The 26714-nt window shown below is 45.6% G+C and overlaps 1 protein-coding gene across 1 annotated transcript in view; it reads right to left on the minus strand.

Moving 5' to 3' along the window:
• The window catches only part of XRN2 (5'-3' exoribonuclease 2), a 376513-nt gene extending 362827 nt beyond the window's left edge, over nt 1-13686 (minus strand). The window contains exon 1 of the mRNA XM_069608066.1: nt 13322-13686. Within this exon, the coding sequence (XP_069464167.1) occupies nt 13322-13396 (75 nt within the window). The 5' untranslated portion in view covers nt 13397-13686. The remainder of the gene's footprint in view (nt 1-13321) is intronic.
• Between the last annotated feature and the right edge of the window lie 13028 nt (nt 13687-26714).

Genomic DNA, 26714 nt, shown 5'->3' on the forward strand with positions numbered 1-26714 from the left:
AAAGAGTTGGAATATTGTCGCTTCTGTAGTAAAAAGTCAGCAAGGAAAATTTAGAACATGTTTTAAGTGCCCTAACCTAATAGAGCTCAGGAGTAGACACTTCAGTAAAGAATTTGTAAGTAAAATAAAGATGGAATGGTGCATAAATAACCATAAAACTGGGAGCCTTGATGCTTTAGGATGTCCCCCTGTTAAATAAGGCCCACTGGGACGGCATTTTTATTTTATTGCTTTTGTTGGCGTACGTTGATGTCTTACATCGGGCTGAAGGGAGATTAGTCTTTGCACATATGCAATGTAAAGGTGGTACTATCATAGATATGCGAATTCAGTTAATTTAGGATGTTCTTGGCACATACATTTTAAATGATTTCATACATTAAAGCTGTGAAATATTAATTGTCTTTATCCATTGTAGTCTGCCTACTTCTCTGTTGCAAGGGATATTTGTTTGTTATTCCCTGCCCGTTTATCCGATTGCTCCTACACGGCATGGGGTCTGTGGCCTAGTCTAGTTTCTGGCTTTTCTTTCCCCCCCCCCCTACTCTCCATCTCTAATGCATTGTAAATACCTTCGTGCACACCTACATTGAATCCACATAATAGCCATGCAGGTTTAAAAAAGCAGTCAGATTTGTTTGTATATGCACACAACTGTCGATCGTAATATCTGTCCATGAACACCTAGCGTTGAGTTGTATCGCATCATTGTGCTAGTATACACAATTGTTATAGCTAATACTACCGACTATATAGCAAAAAATACTGGACTCATTATGTTAGACTGCATGGCTAGAAATGCAGTAGGCAACTTGTGTTTAGCATCCACTATATCCTACAGCCAACTACATTGCCGCATGCCTACCTAGCACACAAGATTAGTCGGAGTTAATCACAACAATTTCACATACTGCTCCCTACAGAACCACAGACAAGTTGTGCACGTGCATACAGAGCTAGATTGAACGATTATATTGGGCCCACACTTCTGTCTCTGTATACTACAACCAAGCATGTATAGCATATAACATGTATATTCAGCCTCTACAGCATATTTGACTCGGTTTTGCCCGCTACCCAACACAAAGATAATTACTGCATAGCTCCATCGTGTGCCTCCGTTCCTAGAAATTAGGGCAGATGAATATGTGGGCGTGCCTCCACAATAACTGCTGACATTACTGACGCATACCTAGTTTATGTTTAGTTGTGCCTATGAACCAAACACATACAGGGCTTCGCATACCAGGGCTTCGCATACCAATCACCTACAAGCCTAACTTCCTGTACGATCACCGTAACAGTGTAGCTTGTGGTATTGCTTACACATCAAAGCATAACTGGTTGAACTACCTGTATTTTGCCTCCAACAACCAACCAAGCTAAAACACACCCACAGCTATTTTGTGGTAATCAGTCGCATCTCAGAAACTAGGAACCTCACAAGTTAAAGACACAATGACTCAAGTTCTGGAATCATTTATAACCATATCCACCTACGCTGCTAGAACGAAGGAACCCCCTTCCACAATCGGACACCAGGAGAATTGTATCTGTATACTCTACAAACCAATTGTCCTATAGCACCCTGTGAACAGTTTACATAACTTCTGAACTAACCCATCACCCAAAGGATAAGAAATAACCAACTACAAAACAGGTCCAAAGAAAACTGAAAGGTAAATAGCCTTCCCATGTCACCCAGCTAGGGCGAAAAACAGAAAAAGATGCCTAGAAACTGCAAAGACAGCAGAATCAGAAAGGAAGACCGGGGATTCCAAGATGGCCACCGGAAAGAGTGGATGCGTCAGGGAACTCCTTGCCCGTGGAATGATGAAACCAAGCTAAATTGTGCCCGAAGAATCCCCTTTGGTAAAAAGGCTCCACAACGGGTCCGCAGCAACTCTGGACCCCTGCAGCTACATAACCTGGCAGAGATCATGAACCGGAGAGGGTGCAACATCTGCAGGCCCTGCTCCAATTACATCGGATACGGTGGTTGCCGCGGTATGAATGAACACTCGGTCTTCTAGGGTTAAGCACCAGGGAGCTCAGCAGACCTGTGGCTCAACCGCAATAACTTGCGAAAAACACCCCATAGGAAAAACCGATGCACATTTTCTACAACACTGCACCTGAAAAAGGTTGCTTGGACTACAGCCTGTATAACTAGGCGTCGATGGTCCATACTTTTAAGGTTAACTTCACTGCTTTCAATTCCCAGAAGGCCCGGAGCTCCTTAAACAGGGGCAAACAAATACCAAACCACCACGGTATGTTAAGGAGGCCATTAAGAAGACTACTGGGGTGAAAAACACAAAGCAGTAAAGCAGGCAGAGTAACAGCAGCAACTCATGAGGCAGCTCTGATCTTTTATTGCTACAGCATCTAGGGCGGCAGCAACACAACACAGGGTTTGGTAACAAATACCTGGGAATATTGGACTGACTTTAGTAATGACTTGTGTCCGACACCAGAAAGAAAATCATGCAATCAGGTCAACTGGACTCGCAACAAACAAGCCAAACCCTTGGATTTGCTTTGGGCTTAAAGTAAAAGCCCTACTGGATCTCTGAGCAAAAAGTAAAGCATCACACGAGACACCAGCAAATCAATCAGTAACAGAACATGTGGCATCCAAGGATTACTTTCTCAAGAGCTTTCATGAGTTACAAGAGAAATTCGCCTCCTCCTTCAGTTTGCTAGCAGACTTTAGCAAACAAATCAACGCTGGCAGAAAGGATGGATATCAAACATGCGTTCAGGAACTGACTGGGGAGAGCAGGCAAGCCGACATTGCTCTTGAAGAATGGTCTAGTACGACATTCAATTTGGAATTGCAATATGAAGACTTTGAGAACTGCTCTTGGCGGTCCAACATCCGTCTAAAGAACCTACCAGAAGCAGTACAGGACTCTGGGCCGAAAGAAACAAGTCTGCAACATATTTGCAGACCTCATAACAGAAAGTGATTCCTTCCAACATCCACCTTAATAGAGTACATAGAACAGGCCACAAGAGTACAGAACCAGGCCCCCCTCCTCGGGACATGAGCCTGCGCAACAAATATTAAAGGGAGGCCAGACCATCAACGATTATGCATAATGGGTCTGAGATCCAGCTGTACCAGGGTCTATCCAGGTTGACCCTCCAAAAACAGATGTCCCCGGTGGTAAAGACTCCAATCACAAGGCATCAGGTAAGATGGACTTTCCCTTGGTCTAATCTTCAGCAAAGATAGGAGATAAAGGATTACTTCCAGAGAAGCCAGCATGGCATTACTACATAGAGGACGACGCTCGGCCAGGCTTTGAAAGTGCTCAAGAATTGTCTGTGCCCCAGTCTTTGCTCCCAAAGTCAGGGGGAATGGACTTCCATGGAACAAAAGAGGAATCGAAGGGGGAGCAAAAAGAAGATCGGAGAACTCTACTTTGAGGGCCAACATTTAAACCAGGTACTTAGGAAACTGACAGCACGACAAGTTTTTAGCAGTAGACTTGGTTAAAGACAGTATACAACATCTTTCATTTTATCTGTTCAGGTTGTGTTCATTCCTGGCGTAAAGGTCCAGACCCATATATTACAATTCAAATGCTTAACATGGAATCTGAGGGGGCTTCACACCCCACAGAAAGCGGACTTTGTGGTGCCCCAAGAAACTCCTATGCGGAAGGTTGAAGGCAAACTGTCTCTGGCGCTACCTTACCATTATATAGGCAACAGCTGAGCACAAAGCAGCAGGTGTGCCAATAGCAATAAAACAAGGCTCAGCTTCAAGTTAAGGATGGCAGATATGTATTCCAGGATTTTAAAATGCAACATGGCCAAACTAACAGTAGCTGCAATATACGCTGCGAACATAAATCAAGACGCCTTCTTGAAACATACCATAGGGCAACTAGAATTATCTATGAAAGGAGAACTATTGCTATTGGGAAATCTTTATAGCATGGGACTGCGGCAAACTTACTACATAATGCACCCTCGCCATCAGCAGCCCCACAAAAGAAATTTGCAGATCTATCATTAATAGATGTTTGGCTCAACATTAAGGGAGAAAAGGGCTATACCCGTTACACACATCCACAGAACATTCTCCTGAATAGACTACGTATGGACTTCCGCCATACTTTTAGGGTCAATCACACAAATCGAGACCCACACAATAAATCGTTCAGATCATGCTCCAATCACAATAGATTTCAACATCATAAAAGGGAAACAGACTCTGGTCCTGGAGATTTCTGTTAACGCTGTTACACAATCCCCTGGTAAAAGATGATAAACACAAAAGAATACTTGGCGAAAAACAGGGTGAGACGCCCATGAATATTATTTGGGACGCCTTAAAGCCAACAATGCGAGGGTTCTTATATCAGTGGAGGCCAATAGAAATATTTTTTTTAAGTATTGCACTAGAAGTAGAGCTGGATAGGAAATTAGCTCAAATGGAAAACTCGGGACCTCAGACTGAAAGAGTTTAGGGCTGTGGCCTGTAAATTAACAGCCAAGAAAGCCTGCCCTATGCTGAAATAATTTACATAAAAGCTAACAAAATGGATCACCTACTTGTGTCTAAACTACGGCAGAAAACAGCATCATGAATTATATAACGGATCAAACTGCCCTCGGGGGATGTCAGAAACCATAAGACTACCCACACAATTTCACTCCTAAACAAATCTTTACAAATCAGAAACTCTGATACTCGGGCAAAAAAAATATTAAGATTCAGGTACTTTCTCCCGGATCACCAACAGTTAAAAAGTGGGATTGGACAGTTAAAAAGTGGGATTGGAGGGAGGCACTGATGACCCAGGATGAGGTACTCTGGTAATTTGGGATATTCCTTCAAACAAATTACAAGGCCCAGATGAATAGCCGGCCGGATTTTATAAAATAGCAACATATTAGCCCCCAATATTGACCATATTCTATGAATCTTTGGCAGACACCAAAATAATTATTTTCCCTAAACCTTGCAAAGATCTAAAACTGTGGGTTGTATCGCCCAATAGCATTTAACAGAATCATTTTTTACCAAGGTTCTCGCCAATAGGCTGGTGGCCCTTATGCCTAACCTTATTCAGCCAGAACAGGATATATATATATACACATTAAAAAACTGTTAGACACGATAATATCCATAGAGGCATATTTTGGAGAAAGTGGAAAAAGGCAGATCACAGTCCATCGACGCAGAGAAAGCCTTTGACTGTGTGGGGGTGGTCATCTCTTTCTGATCTTAACCAAAATGTATTAAAAACCTCTAAGATTAGAGCTAAACCGTCATTTGTCACCACTAATTGAGCTACAATGGGGAACCAAACAAGGGTGCCCATTGTCACCATTGCGATATGCACTCCATTTGAAGCACTTGCTGGCAAAGGTCAGACAAACTGAGGGGCATCTTTCACAAAATAATGACATACGACAACAGTATGTTAATGATGGTAACATACGACTAACTCCACTCAGGGGGCCACCCGGGAACTGGAACTCTTTGGAAGGGTGGCAGGTTTAAAGATCAATGTAGCGAAATCGGAGACTTTGAATTTGCCCGTTGCACTATTGAAACGCAAGAGTTAAACGCAAACACCCAATGTGGGTGGGCATGGGCGGTTATAAAATAATTGTGAGTGATAAAACTACACAAGGACTGACAATTACCCCACATTGCTAAATGAGCTAGAAACACAGCTGAACAAGTGGAACCCCCTCACTATATCATGGATGTGCAGAATAAATGCCATAAAAATGGTCAATCTCCCTAAAGCTTTATATCTTCAAGCACTACCAGTGAGGGTGTCCCGTTTCAGTAGATACACAGATCTTATTTATATGGCAGAATAAAACCCAGCGAGTCGTGGTAATTACGTTAATGCTTCCAACTGAAGAGCTTGATGGGCCTTCCCAACTTGTTGAAATACTATCACGCAGCCCAAATCAGGGCAATTAAAGCATTGTCTATGGGTGAAAACTAAAAAACAGGCCCCGGTGATCCCGACTGAGACACTATGATTGGCAAAAAATAAAATGACTGCCCAAATAAACATGAGCGACATCACGATAGTGGAAGAAAACTAGGATGAGGTTGTTTAAAGGCATAATTGGACCACATATCCTTTCCCACTCACTGTTCTTCAACCCGCAGTTCACCCCTGGCCTAGAGCCTAATGCTTTCAGGGAATGGAAACAGACAGCTTGTGTAAAATAGAGAACATTTGACGTTTCAGGGAACTGAAACTAAAACATTTATACAATGTAAACAAGAGATGGGTTTAACTGAAAAGGCTACTCAGGTGAGACTGGATTCTCGCTCCATGCTGCAGCAATGAGAACACCCCATGAAACCTGTGCAACATACGACTCAGGGGACAAAGCTCTTTTAACGTACACACATTAGCTAAAGGCAGCAATGGCAAATATCTTGGACAGCGAGATATTAGAATCGAAATGGGAAAATCCATGGAAATCAAAAACCTAAACTCACACGAGCAATGCAAATTAGAGAGTTTTGGGTCAAAATAATGGTTCAATGGCATTATACCCCAGACCGCTTGAAGAAAATGAAACCATTGTCGTATGAATGTTAGCGGGAAATGTGGTGGGGTACGGAACTGGGTTCATGTTTGGTGGAGTTGCCCAGTATTGAGGGAATATATTAAACAAGCATATGAATTAAATGTTCCCCATGCAAAAGACAAGATCCTTAAGTAAATGCCTTTTGTTGACGGAGAAGGACTTTACAAAGCAAAAGGCATACGCTGTAACTGGCTGCATTACTTATGATCGCCCAAAAATGGAAAGCAAAGGAGCCCCCTCACCCCACAGAATGGTTCACCAAGATCTGGAACTTTCTCACAATGGAATGGATGACCTACTCAATACAGAGGGCCCAATCTACCTTCTCTTAAAACTGGAAAGCAGTGCTAGACTAAAGACTTATGTTGCCCCCAGAAATTATGCATACTTGGAATTCGTAAAGACAGATATCTACCTATATTTATGTGGAGAAATAATCCTCACGGTAGAGCCACTTATGAAGTGGGCTTGGAAAGGAGTGTGGGAAAGTTGGGTTTGTTGTTTTAGGCTCTAAAAGAAATGCTTTAAATAATAAATAAAAGCAGTCCTCCCTAGACGCTAAAAGCTTCACACAGCCTCACTGCAAGTGGCCACAAGTTGTGCTACGCCACCTAAAGCACCCAGCAGAACCACCTTTTAATGACCCAAATTTGGTCCAGAACACACCAACATGACATCCATGCCGGCCAAGACAGCCCGTCGACCATAAGCTGTAACAGCAAGAAACAATACTGGTTACTTCATCACTAGATACCATACAAGACTGGAAAGACAAGTCCTCGCAGATTTTATTCAAAGGCCAAAACAAAAATAATTGAGGGCAACTGGAAAAGTGACCTACAATCTTCAAAAACGTTCATACTCAAAATGGGCTTATTAACGCAAAGGGTGTGGGTTTCTGCAAGCAATATGGAAGAGCTATGTGAAGGTCCAAGCATTGTAAAGCAAAAGGCCCATCTTTCACTACAAAAGGAAAGGTCGAGCAGAAAACAGCATGTCGGTTAAACTGCCGCCCCGCAGCAAAAGGCGGTGCACTGTGCCATTTTTCACCCCGAAAATGAACCCAGTGTAATTAAAAAATGTTATGCATGGACTGAAATAAATAGCCCTGAACTTTCGGCTGTCATATTTCAAAACCAATGGTTTTCAGATCAAAATATGTCTTCCACTTCAGATAACGGAACAAAGTGCCAGATACAGGGCAGAGGTGACCAGTCGCCCGCCAAGGATCTCCTCCAACCCATCAACTTGTAAGTACAAAGACTAATGGCTTTTAGTCAGCCCAAGGGCTCATGCTTGCAGAGAAAGGCGAGTTGTGATGTGTAACTTGTTAATGATATGGCCATGCAAACAGCAACAAATTGCCATATGCCAGGGAAATAAAGCTTCACTGGTCCGTCAGAAGGAGAGGAGTATTACTACAAATATGTATCATGGCACTTCTTGATAAATTACAAACTTTGGCCATGTAGTTACTTTTTGGCTAAAATGGACCTACTAAAAAGGGGAATTTCAAATGGTCGTTGCATATTTGTTCTAGACTCCTAAACAAATAGGGTGGGGAGAGGAGTGAAGAACCAACCAAATGCGAAAGAATTCTTGCAGGGCACTGCCCAATATTGAAATCTTGATTGTGCCATCACTGGTATATGAAGTGGATGCACTATAAGAGATGGGGAGGACTGCAAAAAGATGACCAAGTGGCATCTGCAGAAATGTTCATCTGGGCGGAAATATTGCTCTGGAGACTAGAAAACAGGGGCTGTGAGACTTCCCTGGAACCATAGAGGGAGGATTTCTGTGGACCACTGACTGAAGTGCTGGCCAGAAACCCGTTCTCCCTATCCCCCCACCTCCCCTAAGTGCCAGCCCAGACATTTCCAAATTAAGTAGATTGGCAAATCAAATGTCAGCACGGGGATCCATTTAATTCACCCATTCCCTTTCTTAGTGGGTCTCTTCAATTAATGGGCGGTGGCAGTAAAATTGTCAACCCTACAGATTCTAACACCACTACAATCCCGTGGCCCGATTGTCCCTCTGCCCCAACACAACAAAAGAAATCTTTTAACAATGCAATCACTCTTGATACACAGGTCAAACACATTGGCAGAAGCAGTTTCTCCCAGCTGTGCATGCTACGGCCACATCATACATTACTTTCATTTTCTAATACTAAACAGCCTCCATCTCAAACTCCCAGATTACAGGAGGAGACTACTTCTCAGACTGAAGTGATTTGAAACAGCCTCCATCTCAAACTCCCAGATTACAGGAGGAGACTACTTCTCAGACTGAAGTGATTTGAACAGCACCCCAGCATTACATACTAGCCACTGGCTACCCCTTAATAAAAGGGTTCACTTTAAAACTATGTGCATCACCTATTCCACAGAGGGAGCATTTCCTCCTTTAAGTTTTAACACTACACTCCTTCCAGTACTAGTCCCCAACTTCTAGAAACGGCAAGGAGTAATTTTTTTCAGATCTGGGGCATGAAACTAAAACGTCCTACCCAAACTCTGGATTTGAACCACCCGGTGCAGGAAATGGAAGATTTTGCGTTCCAAACAAATAAAATCTTGCACCCTTAAACCTCCCACAATCCTTTAGACAACTTTGAAAGACTAGAGGACTTAACAGACTTGGACCCTATCCTATCTCGCAGCCCACAATCTGGGATCTGCCCATATGAATCCTGGAGATTTCCATAACAGATAACTGGTACTTCATCCATCAAAACCAAAGGTTTCTGCATTTGTCTTCTACAATCCCAACTACCCTCCCTTCTTACAGAGCCACGTGCAGCGAAGCCAACATTGTTAGAACGATGCGTTAGACCACTGCAGTCACATTTTGAACCAAGCCTTCAGGCCCCACTAGTGAAGATTCAAGAAGAAACCACCAATCCCAGTTGCAACTGGTCCCTTTTTTCTCCACCACCACTCTCGACCCGCAGCGTCCCCAGGGCTCCATCCTGTCGCTATGGCTCTTCAATATCTATCTCGCCCCCCCCCCCTTTCCCCTTGCAAACCTGATCTCCTTATCCACTCATTTCCAGTGCTATGCTGACAGCTTTCCTTCAAACTGCTCTCTACTACCCCTTCTTCCTCCTCCCTCATCCCCAATGGTACAACCACCACCCAGGCATGGTATGCAGCCAACAATCTCAGTAAGACTACTCATTAGAACACCTGCACCCAGTTTTCCTCCTGCACGCTGGCTGCCCTCTAGCCTCACCAGCATGGGGTCATCCTTGACTCTGCACCCTCCCTCACCACATGGTGTGAAGGCCCACTTCCAGTTTCACCTCCTCAGATATACGATAGGTTATTTATAACGCTGCTTCCAAGCACGGACACAGGGATCAAACGTGTTGCTCTGTGTCGGCTTGCTTCAGAGGTGAGCACGTAGCCCCCGAGCTATCCTCCCTCAGAGGCATTATCCCTTTCCTAACCTTCCCCCAGAAGCTCAATGTCTCTAGCGCTCTGGCCCTCTCTAGGCTGGACTATTGCAACAGCATCTTACTCAATCGCCCCAGTCCTCCCCCTTCAGGTAATCCAGAATAGGGCTAAAAGACTTACCCTTGAGCCCAGGGACTGCATCTCTCCACTGGCTCCCGGTGGCCGCAAGGATCAAATTCAAGACCTTCTGCATCATCTACAAGACTGTCTGGGGCCTGGAACCACGCTATCCAAGCGGAGAGTGGGGACAGGTCTCTTTGGATGATGCGTCCCTGCCGCCATCAGCCCTGGACCCCTTTAAGTCATGTAAAACGTTCTAGAAATCTCTGCTCTTCCTTGCCAACTACGTCACTGCAGCTGAGACCGATGGAGGGGGTCCTCATGCATCTCAGGTTACACCAGGCCCTCTACCCAGTCAACAGAGCCAACACCCGTATTCCCTCACTGCACACCCGTGGCCTCCACCTTGCCACTTCCCTACCAGGCACTCACCAGCACTTCGCCGCTCCTTCGCCACCCCCTCCCCCATCCCTATTGTGTGCACTTCTTTACTGCACTAAACATCCAAATGCCACAGGGCCTAGAATGTATTTTTGCTGTTTTGCCACCGTTATTAATTTCCCCTGGTTCCCTTCCCCACCAAGCCTTGTGGCGCATTGAAACAAAGTATAGGCACCTAACAAATGCTCAATAAAGAAAGAAAAGGACCGACGCCGAGAGGAAACCGAGTCACTTCCTTGGAGAATTGATATGATATGGCCTTTGTAACGCGCATATACACAATCAAGGCGCGCCTGGGCGGGGAGGGGGGACAAAGATCTTACTAGGCCAGGTGTCATTCAGATTGCGCAAGTGCATGGACAGAGGGGAAGGGAAAGTGCAGAACAGGGGTAGTAGAATAACAAGATAAATAATAAGGGCCAGCTGGTGGCAAGTGCAAGGTAAGTGCAGACAAGTGCTGGGAAGGGGGCTGTAGGAATACAGAGACAGTCCCGCAGTGCAGGGGTTGCCAGGGAGGCAGTGCAAGGGGAGAGTGGCTGGGCCAGGGACAGAGATCAGTGAGAGTGGCCCAGTTGCAGATTCGGTGCAGTTTCAGTCAAGAATTTAGCAGGGGAGAGAAAGCAGAAGCAAAGAGGAAGGTTTTGAGGTGCTTCCGGAACCGGAGATGGTTCCCATCAAGTTTCAGGGAGACAGGAAGGCTGTTCCAGAGGGAGGCCCCTGCCGCGGAGAGAGATCTACCCCCAACTCGTTGCTCGGAGAATCCTTGCAGCCATTGCAGAGATTTCAGTCCTGAGAGATATGGTCCCTGGGCTTGAGGCCAAGGAAGGAAAGTCCTATCCATCTAAAGGAACTAATAAAAAACGTGTTTGTCAGAGTCCAAATATATATTATATATTTTTTTTTTTTTAAAATCAGCCACGAGAACGTATTTTCTTCCCCTGGTCTGCTCTTCGGAGTCTTTTTATACACTCTCCAGTCCTCAACTCGGAGTTTAGTACAGATTGGGGTAGCCTAGATGGATCAACTTCGACGTTAGAGAAATCAGCCTTCTATGCACTACTTGAAATGTGGCCTTTGAGCATGTAGTGATTAAGATATCAGATACAGAAACATTGAACTGCAAGTTATTCTTGATCAAATCCCTCAATTGTATATTTGGGTTCTATCAAGTACAACAGATACAAATTAAAAAGACAACGTGAAAGAACGTACCCATGTCGGAAAAAAGTATGCAGGCTTCACTTTCACTTAGTGGACAACACAACAATCACAACGAATGCGTTTTAATATTTGTGTGCAATCAAGATAAACATATTAAAGCAAAGCTCAGACCTACCAATGTCACATTTAATGCACTATCGCAGACAATAGAATGCCTGCAATTATAGCGCATGCTCCAGCCAAATTAAATGTTGAGGCCCTCTTCTCTTCCCCCGACCTTACACCAAGAACACCAGCCATTCTCTGCTGTCCATCACCAAAGAGGCAGAAGCTACCGCGGGGGAAGCAGGAGCAAGTACCCAGCTCACTACTTCCACATGTAATGTCACGTATGCAGGTTTGGAATGCAGATTGCTTGGGGAGCCAAAAGAAGCTCCTGGCAGTTTCTTTCAAGCTAAATCAGGCTCTCCTAGGGTAGAAGCAAGAGCAAAATAGTTCCTAGCTCACCTCAATTTTGAGCCATGTGGGAACATTCGCAAAGGAGAGCTTTACCATTTAATCTAGGTGCCATGGTCCTCCCAGGAGGAAGTTTCTGCAGGCGCTATGCCCAATGATTGGTGGCAGGAAAATCAGACTCAGGCCTGGTCACCTGGTCTGATAAACCAACGAAAATGCTGCCTTGATGTGATGACCAAGAAATATGCTGTGCATCAATTACCGTTCCTTCTCCGTGAAGTCCTTTCACGATCTGACGTTGTAGACCCTCTCAAGGCAAATACATACAACATAACAGGTTATTTGGAGATGTTCGTTCCCAGAAGAGGGGAACCTAGAGCCTTGTAAATGTTCATAATCCTAATCTACTCCCGTAAACCCAGAAAACCAACTGCTTTCTGACACAGTCTGTTCTAATTTCGTAATCAGGGTGAATACTGCACAAGCCCCTGTGTTACTTAAAATGCCACACATGCACAAAGTGAAAACTTCGCGGCTCTGGCTCATGTTCTCTCCCCCAATTCCGTTTTGCTGTACTTTGATTGAACAGTTGATAGTGCTAAACGCAAAAAGCAAACACTTTAATTACTCGCCTCTTCAATCATAGGAAATGTACGTCAACTACTTTTGTAAAGTACCCGGACGCTAACCAGCTCACCAGGGCGGATCGTGAAAAGGACTACCGATAACAAAGTAGAAAACAGGGAGGTTAATCTATTGTACTGCTGTGATTTTAACTCGGCAAAACAACCCTCCCACTGCCTCGCAGAAATTAACGCAGGCCAGAAAAACATTGGTTGAACCTGACGAGTGTTCCAACTAAAGTATTCGGATCGCTATGAACAACAGCCGTTACATTACCCCTGCCGGACGAAAATCAACAAAGCGCTCAACTAAAACCTCTCGCGACAAGGATCACCTCACAACAACACATATATACTATTATACCCACAACAAAGGTGTCGTAGTTTCTGCAGTCCCTAATCACAAAAACGAAGTGTGCATTTAAAACAGTTTAATGAACAAATCAGTATAATAACAGGACTACCCACAGACCCACTCATACAACATGGGCAGTTTTAGAAGGCCTCCACCCCCACACGCGGTCTGCTCACCTTTTCCTCTACTGCGTGCGTGATGATAGTGGCGTACTTGCGACTGAGCCAGCGGAAGAAAGCCGGGACTCCCATGGCGGAGGCGCTGGCTTAGGCAGGCGATGAACGGGCGACAGGATTGAAGCTTTTACTAACACAGAAACCAGATGGTGGCCTTGATGTTGCAGGCGTAGAAGGACTGGGGGGGGGGAGATGAAACCGGAAGCAGGATCTCGTAGAGCATGCCGGGAACCTAGAGAGCGCGTGACCTTTAACCTTTCAGAAGGGGCGTGGATTCAGGGGATAGAGGAAGCGGGCTAACGGGGCCATGGCTCGTCGTAATAAACGCTGGTTTGGATGAGGCGGGGACTGGGAGCTCAGTCGATGACGTCACGTCGACAGGAATCGAAGTACGTCCTATGACGCCACAATATCGAAACTCGGGACACTTGCTATATAATCTTTTGCATGTCACCTTCTACTTGTTCAAAGAAAAGACCCGACATATGAGGAAAACGGCAGCGGCTGCAACTTGGCATACACCGAAAGTCGAGGATGCACTGTTGTCTTTTTTTTTTCTTTTTATTTTTATGAAGACTTGGTTTATTATAAACCGTTATCTATAAAATTCCGTTCAAATAAACACAATTACGTCATTATCACCAATGTCAGGTCATAAAATCATGAGCAACAGCTAATTTGAATGTGATATTCTAAACTTTCATTTCTAGCACAATCAGTCTTTTTTTGTTGTTAAAATCCTCGTTTAAGATCTTTTCCTTTACAGCTTAAGTGACTCAATGTTATGAATTCTCATTGATATCATTCAAGTAGGGCTCAGCAATCAAACAGAGCAGCTGTGGAGCCATTGTATTGTCCAGGTGGAGCTTTATTATACATAGGTACATATGTACAGTAAACCAGTTTCTCCTTGGTATATACAGTCGTGCATACAGACTGGACAGTGTGACGTGCGAGTCACGTTGTGCGCATGCGCGAGCCTCGTTCGGGCTACGCGCATGCGCAGTTAAATAAAGTGCGTCCGTGCCGGCAGTTACGGCCGGGACGCGAAACGGCCAACACTGTGTCCCGTGTGTTCCTGTGTGAGTGTGCGCAGGAGAGTGTATGCAGGCCTGCCCGAGGCACGGGCGGCCACACAACATCGTGGCGACGAGACGGGGCGCAGAGTGAATGCTTTCATTTTCACAACGCTGCATCGCGGTACGTTACAAACCAGGCGTGAACATAACGGAGGTGTTTTCGCACTTCGTAGACCGCAGTAGCGGCCTGAAAAGGTGCTCGTGCGCTGCTGTGTACCTGAAAAGCCTATCACAACCGAATTTTTGGAAACCCTGCAGTTTTCACCAAACAGGAGGACTGTACCTCAACTAGCCGCCACCACCCAGGGGCTGCTCGTGCGACATTCAGGCAACTCGGAGGTTCAAGGACCGCACAGTGTTTCAAGATACGGCCAATAGTCATCCAAGGCAGGTTTGCGGCCTCAAACCCACCACGAGGTGCCTGTGCGACCTGTGAACATGGCAGAGAGCGACGGCGAACAAGAGGCAGCGAGAGTGGTGGTAAGGAGGCAACAGGGGGCGTTACTTCCCATGCAAGAGTTCGATACGACGGGCCCCCCTTCCAAACTAGGCCCGAGGTGGCTGTTGTGGATCAAGAAATTAGACATGTACTTTACTGCCACGGGGGAAACCGACGACGCTAAGAGAGCCACCCTGTTGTACTCGGCGGGCATGGACGTATTACGCATCTATGAGTCCCTGAATCTACAGGTAACAACCTATGACGCTGTCAAAGCTGCTCTTGAGAACTACTTTATCCCGTTATCCAATGTGGACTACGAGAGATTCCTGTTCTGCGGCGAAAAACAGCGGGAAGAGGAGTCACTCGACCAGTTTTGCGCTCGCCTGCCTCAAATGGCTACAACCTGTCGGTGGGACAATGAGGAATCCATGGTTCGAAATCAGGTCCTCCAAGGCTGTGGCTCTGGCAAGTTACGCAGGCAGGTTTTGAGGGAGCCGGGTTGGACTCTGCAACAAATTCTGGACAGCGGCAGGACGCATGAGCTGGCGGAGTCAAGGGCTGCCAAAATGGATGCCGCAGTGCGCCCGGGTAAAGTGGAGGAGGCTTTTGCAATTGGCAAACAGGGGGCGTCAAAGGATAAGTGGGTCCAAAGGCGCCAGGACACGGGGTCGGTGCAAGGGGCGTCATCTGTGTGCCAGTACTGTGGATATGACCTTCCTCACTCCGAAGAGTGTCCGGCCACGTCGAGAACATGCGGCAGATGCAACTGTCCTGGTCATTATGCACGGATGTGCCGTGCTCCTGCCCCGGTGACCGTGCAGAGGGGCCCCGCCAGGGTGTTCGGCGGAAGTGCAAGGAGACAGAGGAGCGTTGCCGCACTAGAGCAGGAAATGCAGAGGCTCAACTTGGCAGAGGAAGAGGAGGTGTTCTTCATTTCAAGTTTGGCCACGGGGGCGAGGAAGAAGAGGCAACCGAAGTGTGTTGTGGGCATTCAAGGGGTGCCGACACAAGTACTGGTAGACACGGGAGCCTCGGTGTGTGTACTGGCGTCCGACCACTACCAGTCCATACCGGGCCCACCAGCGCTGGACGTTTCAACGGCGAAAATATTCACGTTCCGAGGAGATACACCGCTCCCCATCAAGGGCGTCTTCGTGGCACCGGTGTCCAGAGGAGGCAAGACCATCAGAGCTCGTTTCTTTGTCACAGACGTGAGCCCTCACTCTCTACTCAGTTGTGCAGCTTCTGAGGCCCTCGACCTGGTGCATTTCGCATGGGAAGTTTATCAAGTCGACATAGAGCAGTTACTGGGCAAGTTTCCAGGCATTTTCGAAGGCGTGGGGAAACTGAAGGCTCCTCCGGTACGGCTGCACATAGATGACACCGTCAGGCCTACGGCGCTCAAGCATCGTAGAATCCCATTCCACCTCAGGGAAAAGGTCGAAGAGGAGCTTCGGTCGCTGGTGCAGATGGACATCATTGAGAGGGTGGAAGGCCCTACGCCCTGAGTCTCACCCATTGTGGTAGCCCCCAAGCCGAAGCAGCCTGGAGCTGTACGTATATGTGTAGATATGTGGCTCCCCAACGCCGCCATCAAGAGGGAGAGACACATCACACCCACTCTGGATGACATTATAGGCGAACTACAAGGCGCAAGAGTATTCTCAAAGCTAGACTTGCGAGCAGGCTACCATCAGCTTGAACTCCACCCAGACTCCAGATTCATTACGACGTTCACGACGCATGAAGGCCTGTACCAGTTTAAGCGCCTGAGCTTCGGCATTTCCTCAGCTGCCGAAGTCTTCCAGAACACCATCAGGGGGGCGCTGGCGGGCCTAAAAGGTGTTTTGAACATGAGTGATGACATTCTAGTGTTCGCAGAATCTGAATCGGAACACATGAAGAGGCTGGAGTGCACACTAAAGAGGTTGGATGATTTGGGACTCACCTTACATCGCGAAAAGTGCAAATTCTTCAAGGACATGATCGGGTTCTTCGGATTCATCTTCCATGCCAGCGGGGTGTCTCCGGATCCGGCAAAGATTAAGGACATTCGTGAGGCCGATGCGCCCCAATCCGCTACCGAGGTGAGGAGTTTCTTGGGGATGGTCAATTACTGTGGGCGCTACATCAGAGGGTTGGCCTCCCTGTCGGAACCTCTCAGGGCGTTGACCCGGAACGATGCCGTGTGGACTTGGGGGAGGGAGGAGCAAGAGGCCTTTCAGCGCCTCAAGAATGCCCTGTCGGATGATGACACCATGGCGTATTTCAACCCATCAGTTGAATCAGAAATTGTTGTAGATGCGAGTCCCGTGGGTGTTGGTCTAGTGCTACTACAGCCAGACAAAAGAGGGGAAATGAGACCCATCGCGTATGCGAGCAAGGCGCTCTCTGAAACTGAAAGGCGCTACTCGCGAATTGAAAGAGAGGCTCTAGCCATTCTATGGAGCTGTCGCCACTTTCGGCTATACATTCTGGGCAAGTCCGTGGTGGTCGTGACTGACCATAAGCCGTTACTGCCCATCCTGGCGGGAGTATCGTCTAAGCCCCCTCCCAGAATCGAGCGGTGGATGCTGGCCCTGATGGAGTATGGGGTGAGGCTCGTGTACAGGCCAGGCACCAACAACCCGGCGGACTATCTGTCGCGCCACCCCAACAAGGGGAGAGGGGACCTGAACGAGGAAGTGTCGGAATTCCAAGGACTACTCTGCCACGTCGTGGAAGGGGCGTTGCCAGTGGCGCTATCGAGACTCACCATCGCAACTGAGTCCTCCAAGGATGAGGTGTTCCACATCATCAAGGCGGCGGTGAGGAGTGGTGACTGGAAAGCTATGCTAAGGGACAACTCCAGGCGGCAGCTAGAAGCCCAGAAGGACCTTCAGACGCTCTGGAAGGTGAGGGATGAGTTGTCCATTTCGGATGATGGGCTGCTACTGAGAGGGAGACAGATTGTGATTCCGCAAGCCTTGAGGAATCGCGCCCTGGAGTTAGCACACATCGGGCACCAAGGGTTCGTCAAGACCAAGGCGAGGCTCCGTCCGAAGGTGTGGTTCCCCGACCTTGAGGGCATGGTGGAGCGCTTTGTGGGAAGATGTCTGCCGTGTCAAGCCGCGGCTCCTGGGGACAAGGCCCCACTGATTAGGTCGATGGAACAAAGCGAGAAGCCCTGGGGAACGGTACACGTGGATTTCGGATCGACTGGTCGGGGCATGTACTTTTTAGTGGCCGTGGACCAATGGTCGCGATACCCGGAGGTGGAGGTGTTGGAACACACCGCGACTGAATACACCACTAGGGCCCTGGACAAAATGTTCGCGACCCATGGGTTCCCGGCAATATTATGGTCGGACAATGGGCCCCCGTTCACAGGTAGTATTTTTGCCCAATACCTCAAAGACAGAGGCATTCACCACCGGAGGGTATCCCCTCTGTGGCCTCGCACCAATGGGGAGGCCGAAAGGTTAATGCGCACTTTGAACAAAGTGCTAAGAATTTCCGCTCATGGAGGGGAGGACCTTCACAAGAAGCTAGTGGAATTCTTAAGAGAGTACAGAACCACCCCACACCAGTCCACGGGGGTAGCCCCCGCTGAGGCGCTGTTCGGACGCTGCCCCAGAGGCATGATACTGGAGATCGAGGGCCGCAGGCCAGGCGTCATTGTCAACGAGAAGGTCAGAGAGGATCGCATGGCACGGAACCAGCGAGAATGTGAAAGAAGGGGTCTACAAGACAAAGAGGTACGCGTGGGAGATGCGGTGCTGGTCCGTAACCGCCACCCCGAGGGCAAGTTGTCATTGCCCTACGAACCCCACCCGTGGAGAGTCACACATGTAAAAGGGACCATGGTGACGGCAGCCTGTGCCCGTGGCACGGTCACTCGCAACAAGTCCTTCTTTAAGCGAGTCGACACGTCAGTGGATGCGAGTGAGCCGAGCGAGAGCAGGGTTTCCGAGGAAACCCCAGAGGGTCGAATGGAGGACATCCAGAGGGAGCCTGGCCCAGCTGAGTATGGCCTCCGTGGAGCCGCGCCAGAGATGTCCAGGTACCCGATGAGAAGGGGTTGCGACCACCCTCATACCTCAAGGACTATGTCCTGGACTCGGGAGACTGAGCCGGGGTGTGTGAAGTCGTTTCTAAGGGAGTAACAAAATGTTGGGGGGGGGGTGTTCCAAGTTTGGACTGTTATTTCCACATATGTTGGGTGTGTGTTTTCGTTAAAGAAAAAAGGGATGTGACGTGCGAGTCACGTTGCGCGCATGCGCGAGCCTCGTTCGGGCTACGCGCATGCGCAGTCAAATAAAGTGCGCCCGTGCCGGCAGTTACGGCCGCGACGCGAAACAGCCAACACCGTGTCCCGTGTGTTCCTGTGTGAGTGTGCGCAGGAGTGCATGCAGGCCTGCCCGAGGCACGGGCGGCCACACAACAGACAGGAACAGAGATGGGTAGTTACAATACAGACAAAAGGAGCAGACCCACCAGCCATCCTTTCATACCCAGTTTAGGCCCCCAACTGACATGGAACATTCACTCACAGACCCACTCAACCTTCTCCTGAGCTGCTCATCATTCATGCATCAACGTTCTAATAGCAACCACTCCTGGCCAGTGACAAAACAAGACTAACAACACAACACTCGTGTCCCTTTAAAAACTAAAAATGAATGTAACATTTTCTCCCAGTAAAAACTTTGGCCACAACTATTCCACCGTGTACGTTTTATTTTCTCTAATCGTTCCTAAATATCTGGTACTCAACCTAGTCAGGCCTGTACATAGTAATAAAATATGTTTCCGTGTTTCAGCTGTCCCCTCAACTTTACCAAATCTATAGTTAAGGTTATCCAGCTTTTTTTATGAGCCTCTACGGTTTCCTTTTTGTCGGATATGTTCAAACGAAATCTCAGAAACTGATCTCGATATAATGGACTCAGGAATTTAATTAGATATCTCGGAAGGGAATTATAAGTCATGGCTTCTCTGCTCAAATTCTAGTGTCATTTATATTTGTTTCTTGCTTCTTCTGTCCAGATCAAATTCTGTAGCCATAGCTTCCTTGTGACTTGAGCTGGGTTCAGCTCTAGCATTTCTTGAATGACTCCCAGGTAGTCAAGGATGTCGAAACATCTTTTTTTCCACTGCTCTAAGGGGAAGTCTTCTGTCGCTTTGCCGGTACAGAGCATCTGATATGGACAAGGTGTTTTCATTTTAACGCATTTTCTGTATAAAGAGGGGGTTTTCCACACCGTTATTGCATGAATTGAAATCTAAGCTAGTTCGTATCTAATGACTGATATGGGAACCCTCCTCGGTAAGCAAAGGACTTGCCTCCAAAATGTACCCTCTAGTGAAGACAATAGTACAAATCGGCTTCCCCACCTAAGGGAATTAAGCCATATTACCTTATGGGGTAAGCAGTTTAACCTTAATCAAAAGGAAAGCTCCACAATAAATTCATATCAAGGGCACTCTAATAAAATATTTAGTAGTGTGCTTACTCATAACATTTATCATTGTGTTATTTGAAGCACACCCCAGCATTACATCTGGGAGCGTGGGCAGCATTGAACAAGAATTTGCACATTATGTGTATTTGAATTTCAAAATCTGCGAATAAGAAAGTGAACAGTGTCATCTTTTTTGAGTCTTAAATATGTGTGTAAAATTAAATTAATTGTATGTTTCTAACTGTATATTTGTATACATGTTTTTAGGATCTAGTGCCATTATGTTTAATAACATTAATTTTATGATAATGAATATATGATTTGACAAATGCTATACTATGAGTAAGCCGCCTCTAGTGAAGGCCACATTTCCCATGAGGAAGACAAGAAGGCCTCTGTCCATAGGTTAGGATCGGGATGACTTTGGCTTCATAAACGGCAAGTACAGGACAGATAGAAAATGTTCCCTGCGCCTCCTTGTCCTAGAAGGATAGCCCCAGACAAAGCTAAAAGGTTGAGGGCATGCCCGGGATCCGACCAGGAGGGGAAGGCACAGCAATTATCCCCCAAAACTGTGGAACAGGGCGGCTCAGGAAGACAGTTTTCGCCCAGGGATCGTCGCGGGACCAGCAAAGGGAGGGGGATTGGCTCAACTATTGCTGGAATGTTATGTTTAAAAATGCAAATAAAAAGTTACGTAAAAAAAAAATGTTATGTACTTGTGTATCACAAAACAAGCAGAACACAGTCTTCAGCTGATTCCGGCGCTACTTTGAGTTAGATTTAATGTGCGTGTAGAGGCAGCAAGGCATAGGTCTAAATCTCTCAGACTGCAGAGAGAGCAAAATTCGTACTACTTCAAATTAGACCTTATTCTAGCCTGCGCTCAAAACAGGAATTACAAATTTTCAAAGTTTACTCGTTGTGTATGTCCGGATAGACACAAAGAACTCTTGAATACGACAACTGTTTTGATTTTCTTAGCCTTCCCGGCCTTGATTTATTTTAAGTTGAAAGTAAGTCACTTCAATTTGAATTCAAAGGTTCATTCAAACTTGAGAAAAATAATATTAAAGTTACTGTTAACCAGCCTTGTCCCTTGTCCCGACACGTGTTTCCCCGCCTATTATATGGCGGTTCCTCAGGGGTTTTAATGGCTGAAGGTTCTTGCTAAATCATATTCATTATTATCATGCATAACGGTTGATAATTGGCCATTACAATCCTAATGGAGCAAAAGAGAAATGAAAAACAAATAAATAAGAGGCTGTCAATGTTTTCAAATGTAGTCATGATGTAAACTTCACGGCTATTTTTGTAAATAGTAAAACAAACCAATTGAGCGAAAAAAGGGAAAATGGACTTACATGTGCAGTCTGTAAGTCAAAGTGTGATGCTTCTTAAATCTCATATTAGTTTCTAACACGGTGTCTCCATAACCAAGTCTAAATTGTGTAAGTAGATAGAAACAGAACGTTTTCAGAATCTCCATTTACGGAAGATTAATAGTTAGTTGTCGTGCTTATCCAAGTGACTGTTTAAAAAGAAAAAAAGGATTTGATGCATCTTACCTATGTATTCCCAAAAACCTGCAGTGTGTGCAGAGTGAACTCCAGCGGTACGATTGCCGAGCAAACTGTGGTTCGCGCTGACGCGTTTAGATTGGATCACGTGAAAAAAATAGAACGCTCACGCATATGTCACGTGAACTCTCAACGTGCTGCAGTTAACATGACACCATGTTGGATTGGGAAAGAGCCCAGAGCCACCTGTGTATTCAACATTATATATCGATCAAAGAGTATGTAGTGTTGAAAAATATCTAATTGTACTAAATGTGAAGACAACACGGAGGCCAAAACAAAAGCCTCCTTATGATGTGGAGTTAGAGGCGATAGGTAAATGTGGCTAAATTTGGATTTCTAAAAGCCGTGAAGATCATATCGTGACGCAGTTGGATAGGCTAAGAATTTGTCAATCTTAAAAGAAATTTGTTTGAAACGAATAGGAAAATTTCAGAAAGGAGGCATAATTAATTTTTGTACATTATTGTTCCCAGAAATAGAATTTGTTGTCAATACGTCAGATGCCATATATTGGTTAAATGTCAGTATAATGTAATATATATGTTAGGTTCCAAAAAACAAAGCATTTTTAAAAACCTGGTTAGACAAAAATATAATAGATATACATAAAGCGAAGTAAAGAATACATAGCAAATAAATATGGAAGATAGATCATAGTAAATAATACAGAAAGAATGGTGGCAGCACAATGACACTCAAAATGTTATTCTCATAGCACAATAAACATTGTTTACAGGAAATGGTGTAATTCCTGATCCACATTTAAACCCATGTGGATTGTGTCCATTGACCATATCCAAAACGCCTCTCTTTTGCGAAGGAGTTTTTCCATGTTACCTCCTCTTTTTGGGGTGGACAGTTTTTCAATACCATAGCATCTAATCATATGCGTGAGCGTTCTATTTTTTTCACGTGATCCAATCTAAACGCGTCAGCGCGAACCACAGTTTGCTCGGCAATCGTACCGCTGGAGTTCACTCTGCACACACTGCAGGTTTTTGGGAATACATAGGTAAGATGCATCAAATCCTTTTTTTCTTTTTAAACAGTCACTTGGATAAGCACGACAACTAACTATTAATCTTCCGTAAATGGAGATTCTGAAAACGTTCTGTTTCTATCTACTTACACAATTTAGACTTGGTTATGGAGACACCGTGTTAGAAACTAATATGAGATTTAAGAAGCATCACACTTTGACTTACAGACTGCACATGTAAGTCCATTTTCCCTTTTTTCGCTCAATTGGTTTGTTTTACTATTTACAAAAATAGCCGTGAAGTTTACATCATGACTACATTTGAAAACATTGACAGCCTCTTATTTATTTGTTTTTCATTTCTCTTTTGCTCCATTAGGATTGTAATGGCCAATTATCAACCGTTATGCATGATAATAATGAATATGATTTAGCAAGAACCTTCAGCCATTAAAACCCCTGAGGAACCGCCATATAATAGGCGGGGAAACACGTGTCGGGACAAGGTATTTGTGTATCACCAATCCTTGGGCTGTCAAGCTCTTGATTTTCGTTCTTAACTCTAGTCGGCAGGGTTTGTTATTAATGTTAGAATTTACACATGTTCCTAAATAGATTGTTTCATTAACTTGAGACAATTCACCCCAATCTAAAAACCATCTAAAGGGGCGTCCATGTCTTCCTATTAATGAACGCGGAATCAAGATGTTTGTTTTTTCTGCATTAATCCGCAAGGCATTTTTTGCAACGTACTCTTGTAGGCTAGATAGCCCTAGTTGAAGGCCTATCGGGATCTGGCAATCATGATCAAATCATTGGCGTAAAGAACCCATGCCAGAGGTTGGCCATTCATTTTAGGAGCGAATGCAGGCATAAGATGTAGTGTCTCGTGTAGATCTGATACAAACATATTGCATACAATCGGGGTCAATGGGCACCCTTGTTTCAATCCTTTAGATGTTTGGATATCTTTGGATAAAAGGCCCTGGGAATTCAGTCTCATCTTTACTTTAGTTGATGAATACAGGGCCTTGATTGCCGACAACAGATGCAGAGGACAATTCCACGCCTCCAATTTTGACCATAAAATATGCCTATCAATGCTGTCAAAGGCTTTCTTAAGGTCAATGAAAGCCAACTTGATTTTTTTACTATTTTTTATGGCTTTTAATTTTAAGAGGTTTAAGAGAAACACATTTAGTTGGGTTCCCACACCTTTTATAAAACCTGTTTGGTGAGGATCACATCTATTCGCTTTATGGGCCGAGGTCTGGCGAGGTTTTAAAATGATTGCAGCAAACAGCTTCCCCAAAACATCCAACAGGGAAATAGTTGTTCGGATCCGCCCTAGTGCCTCGTTTGAATATGGGGACTATAATTGCTGTCCTTCACGAGTCTGGCGCTACTCCCAGTCGCATCACCTACTCAAATATTTTTGAAATAAGTGTTTTTCAGACATTTTGGGCGGCTTTAATCATATTATACATTAGCCCATCTTGATCCGGGGCTGTCGATGAGTTTGCCCGGTTGATCAAGATTTCCAAGTCACAAGAATCAAACGGGAATAGCCACGGCCCCTCCGCTTTCTTTGGCAGAGGAGTTTTGGTTTTGCCATCTGGTCCAAATAATTGGCAATTTTTTTTACCCAATTTTCCTTTGTCACCACGCTCATCAGGATAGCGAATTGAGAAGAGGTTTTTCCGTTGAACAACTTCCAAATTTCTCTAGAATTTTTTTTCCGTAGCCCTCAGCATAGATTCAGCATCTTACTGACGTATTTGGGCTCTATACAGAATCAACCATTTTTTATATTTCGGCTTTCTCTTTCTAAGCAGTTCCACCGTGAATTCGGATTTTGAGCGACGGATTTCCCGTAGGTCTATCCGTAACTGTTTTTTCATATTAGCAATCACTTCATTGCGGGTATGCTTAGGACTAAAAGTCGTTTTGTCTCCTTTGTTGTCCAAAGTCAAGCAATAGCGCAGCATAGTTCACTCCTTCTTGATTGTCTCCCACCAGTTTGTATTTAAACAGGAAAATAGGGACATCTCTTGGATTTATACGCAACCTATTCCTCCCTTCTGAGATTTCAACATTCGTTCTAAAATGTTCCGATCATGCAAGAGTTTGAATGCTGGATGTAATTTTCCGAAAATAATTATCTCTTTTTTTCATGTCCAACACTTCTAAAAGCTTAACATATTTCATCATGTTGCCAGAGGGGAGAAAATAGTTCAAAGTGTTAAATTGGACTCCATTTCTCCAAGTAGGTTTACCAGGGGAATCTCCCCTGATATGTCCATTTAACATCTGAAAATTTCTAGTTTGCCTTGCGGCAGTCCAGCTAGACGCTCTAGCTTGAGAATTGTTGGCAGCAGTGTCGGAATCTGTAATAATGTTGCCCCTTTTGTCAAAGCATAGGATATTCAAATCACCACATATAACATTAGCGGCGGGTTCAATTGAGTGGTGTAACCATCGACTATGTCCATAACAGAGTCTATAAAGAGATTAGACACTATTGCATCAGTTTCCAGCATAAATAAAGAATTAGCAACCATGAGTTCTTGAAACAGTATCCAGGTCATGTGCCAGTAAAGTTCTTTGGATGAAGGCGTTCAGATTCCAAGATGAAACCACTTTAAAACCTGTGCCATTTTTCATCACGGTGAGAAGGCCTGAGGAAGGTCTCCCTTTGACTCTCCTGTAAGCAGGTTTGAGGTAAGAACCAAAGCCGTTGAGGGCAGGAGTTGACATCATCCATGTTTCTTGGAAAAATAGTACCTCAAAATCTGAGAAGGCTACTTCATAATTAATTAACAAGTGCAAAGACACGAGTGTACCAAGAACCGATAGTCCAGTCCCGATCCGGTGCTGGATATTGAGGTTACTTATTGTGTGAGTTGAGAGACTCCCATGTCCAAATCCACAGTTCCTTTTGAAGTTCTTTAGAAGGATGTGTCAAATGTTCTTTCACTGTTCTGTCCGCTCTATTTGTGCAGCTGAATGTAACCTTTAATGCATAACAAAAAGAGCATGGCTACATGGCCACGGAATAGGACGTTGTTCCAACAAGCTCCTGCTGATCCTCAGATGATCCAGTGAAATACAGATGCTTAGAGTCAACTGGGCAGTGTATGTAAGCATAAACAGAAGCATGAAAATATGGAGCACATCATGAGTCGAACTCCAAGGTGAACTGCAGCATGGGATGTAAACCGGGAGCTCAAGGAGTTTGGCGGATTGTAGCTGTGGAAATAGACAAGATGGCGGCTGTAGCAGAACAAAGGAATCAGCCGCGAGACAGCTATTCCGAATGATCGTAAGGAAGAGAGCAGTGCACCAGCCCAACAAGTACGGACCCCGAATGGCACCTGTTTGCGGACGGACAAACAATAAACCAAATTGTGGCCTTATGACAAGCAGCACGGCACAGGATTCATTATAAAAATCAGAGCAGTAAGTGGACCAGACGGTGCAGGCAGTGACGTGCATGCGAGCGGCAAAGTAGTCGGGGACAGCACAACCGGTGACCGGACTAGGTGCGCATCGCAGAGGATTAGGACAGAAGAGCTACGGAACACATTAAAGGAGCTGGCAGGTCAAAGACCGGAACGCTGATGTCCAGCGAAAGCACACGGCCCAAGATATGAGCTGACAGTCGGTGCAAAGAACATTGAGACACGGACAGTGGGTGGTTACAGTGTAGCAAGCACGGAAAAGCAGGGATCAGGCCGGTAAAAGGCGAAACTGACATGATAGGAAACAATGCATACAGCTGAGGGAAGGCGGCTGCACTATGCAGGGCGAAGACCGCATGGAAGTGGTACTGGGTGTATAAGGAAGAAGCCGAATGGTGGCTG

This window comes from Ambystoma mexicanum, chromosome 4q (assembly GCF_040938575.1).
Source record: "Ambystoma mexicanum isolate Mex_15411 chromosome 4q, UKY_AmexF1_1, whole genome shotgun sequence".
Taxonomy (NCBI): domain Eukaryota; kingdom Metazoa; phylum Chordata; class Amphibia; order Caudata; family Ambystomatidae; genus Ambystoma; species Ambystoma mexicanum.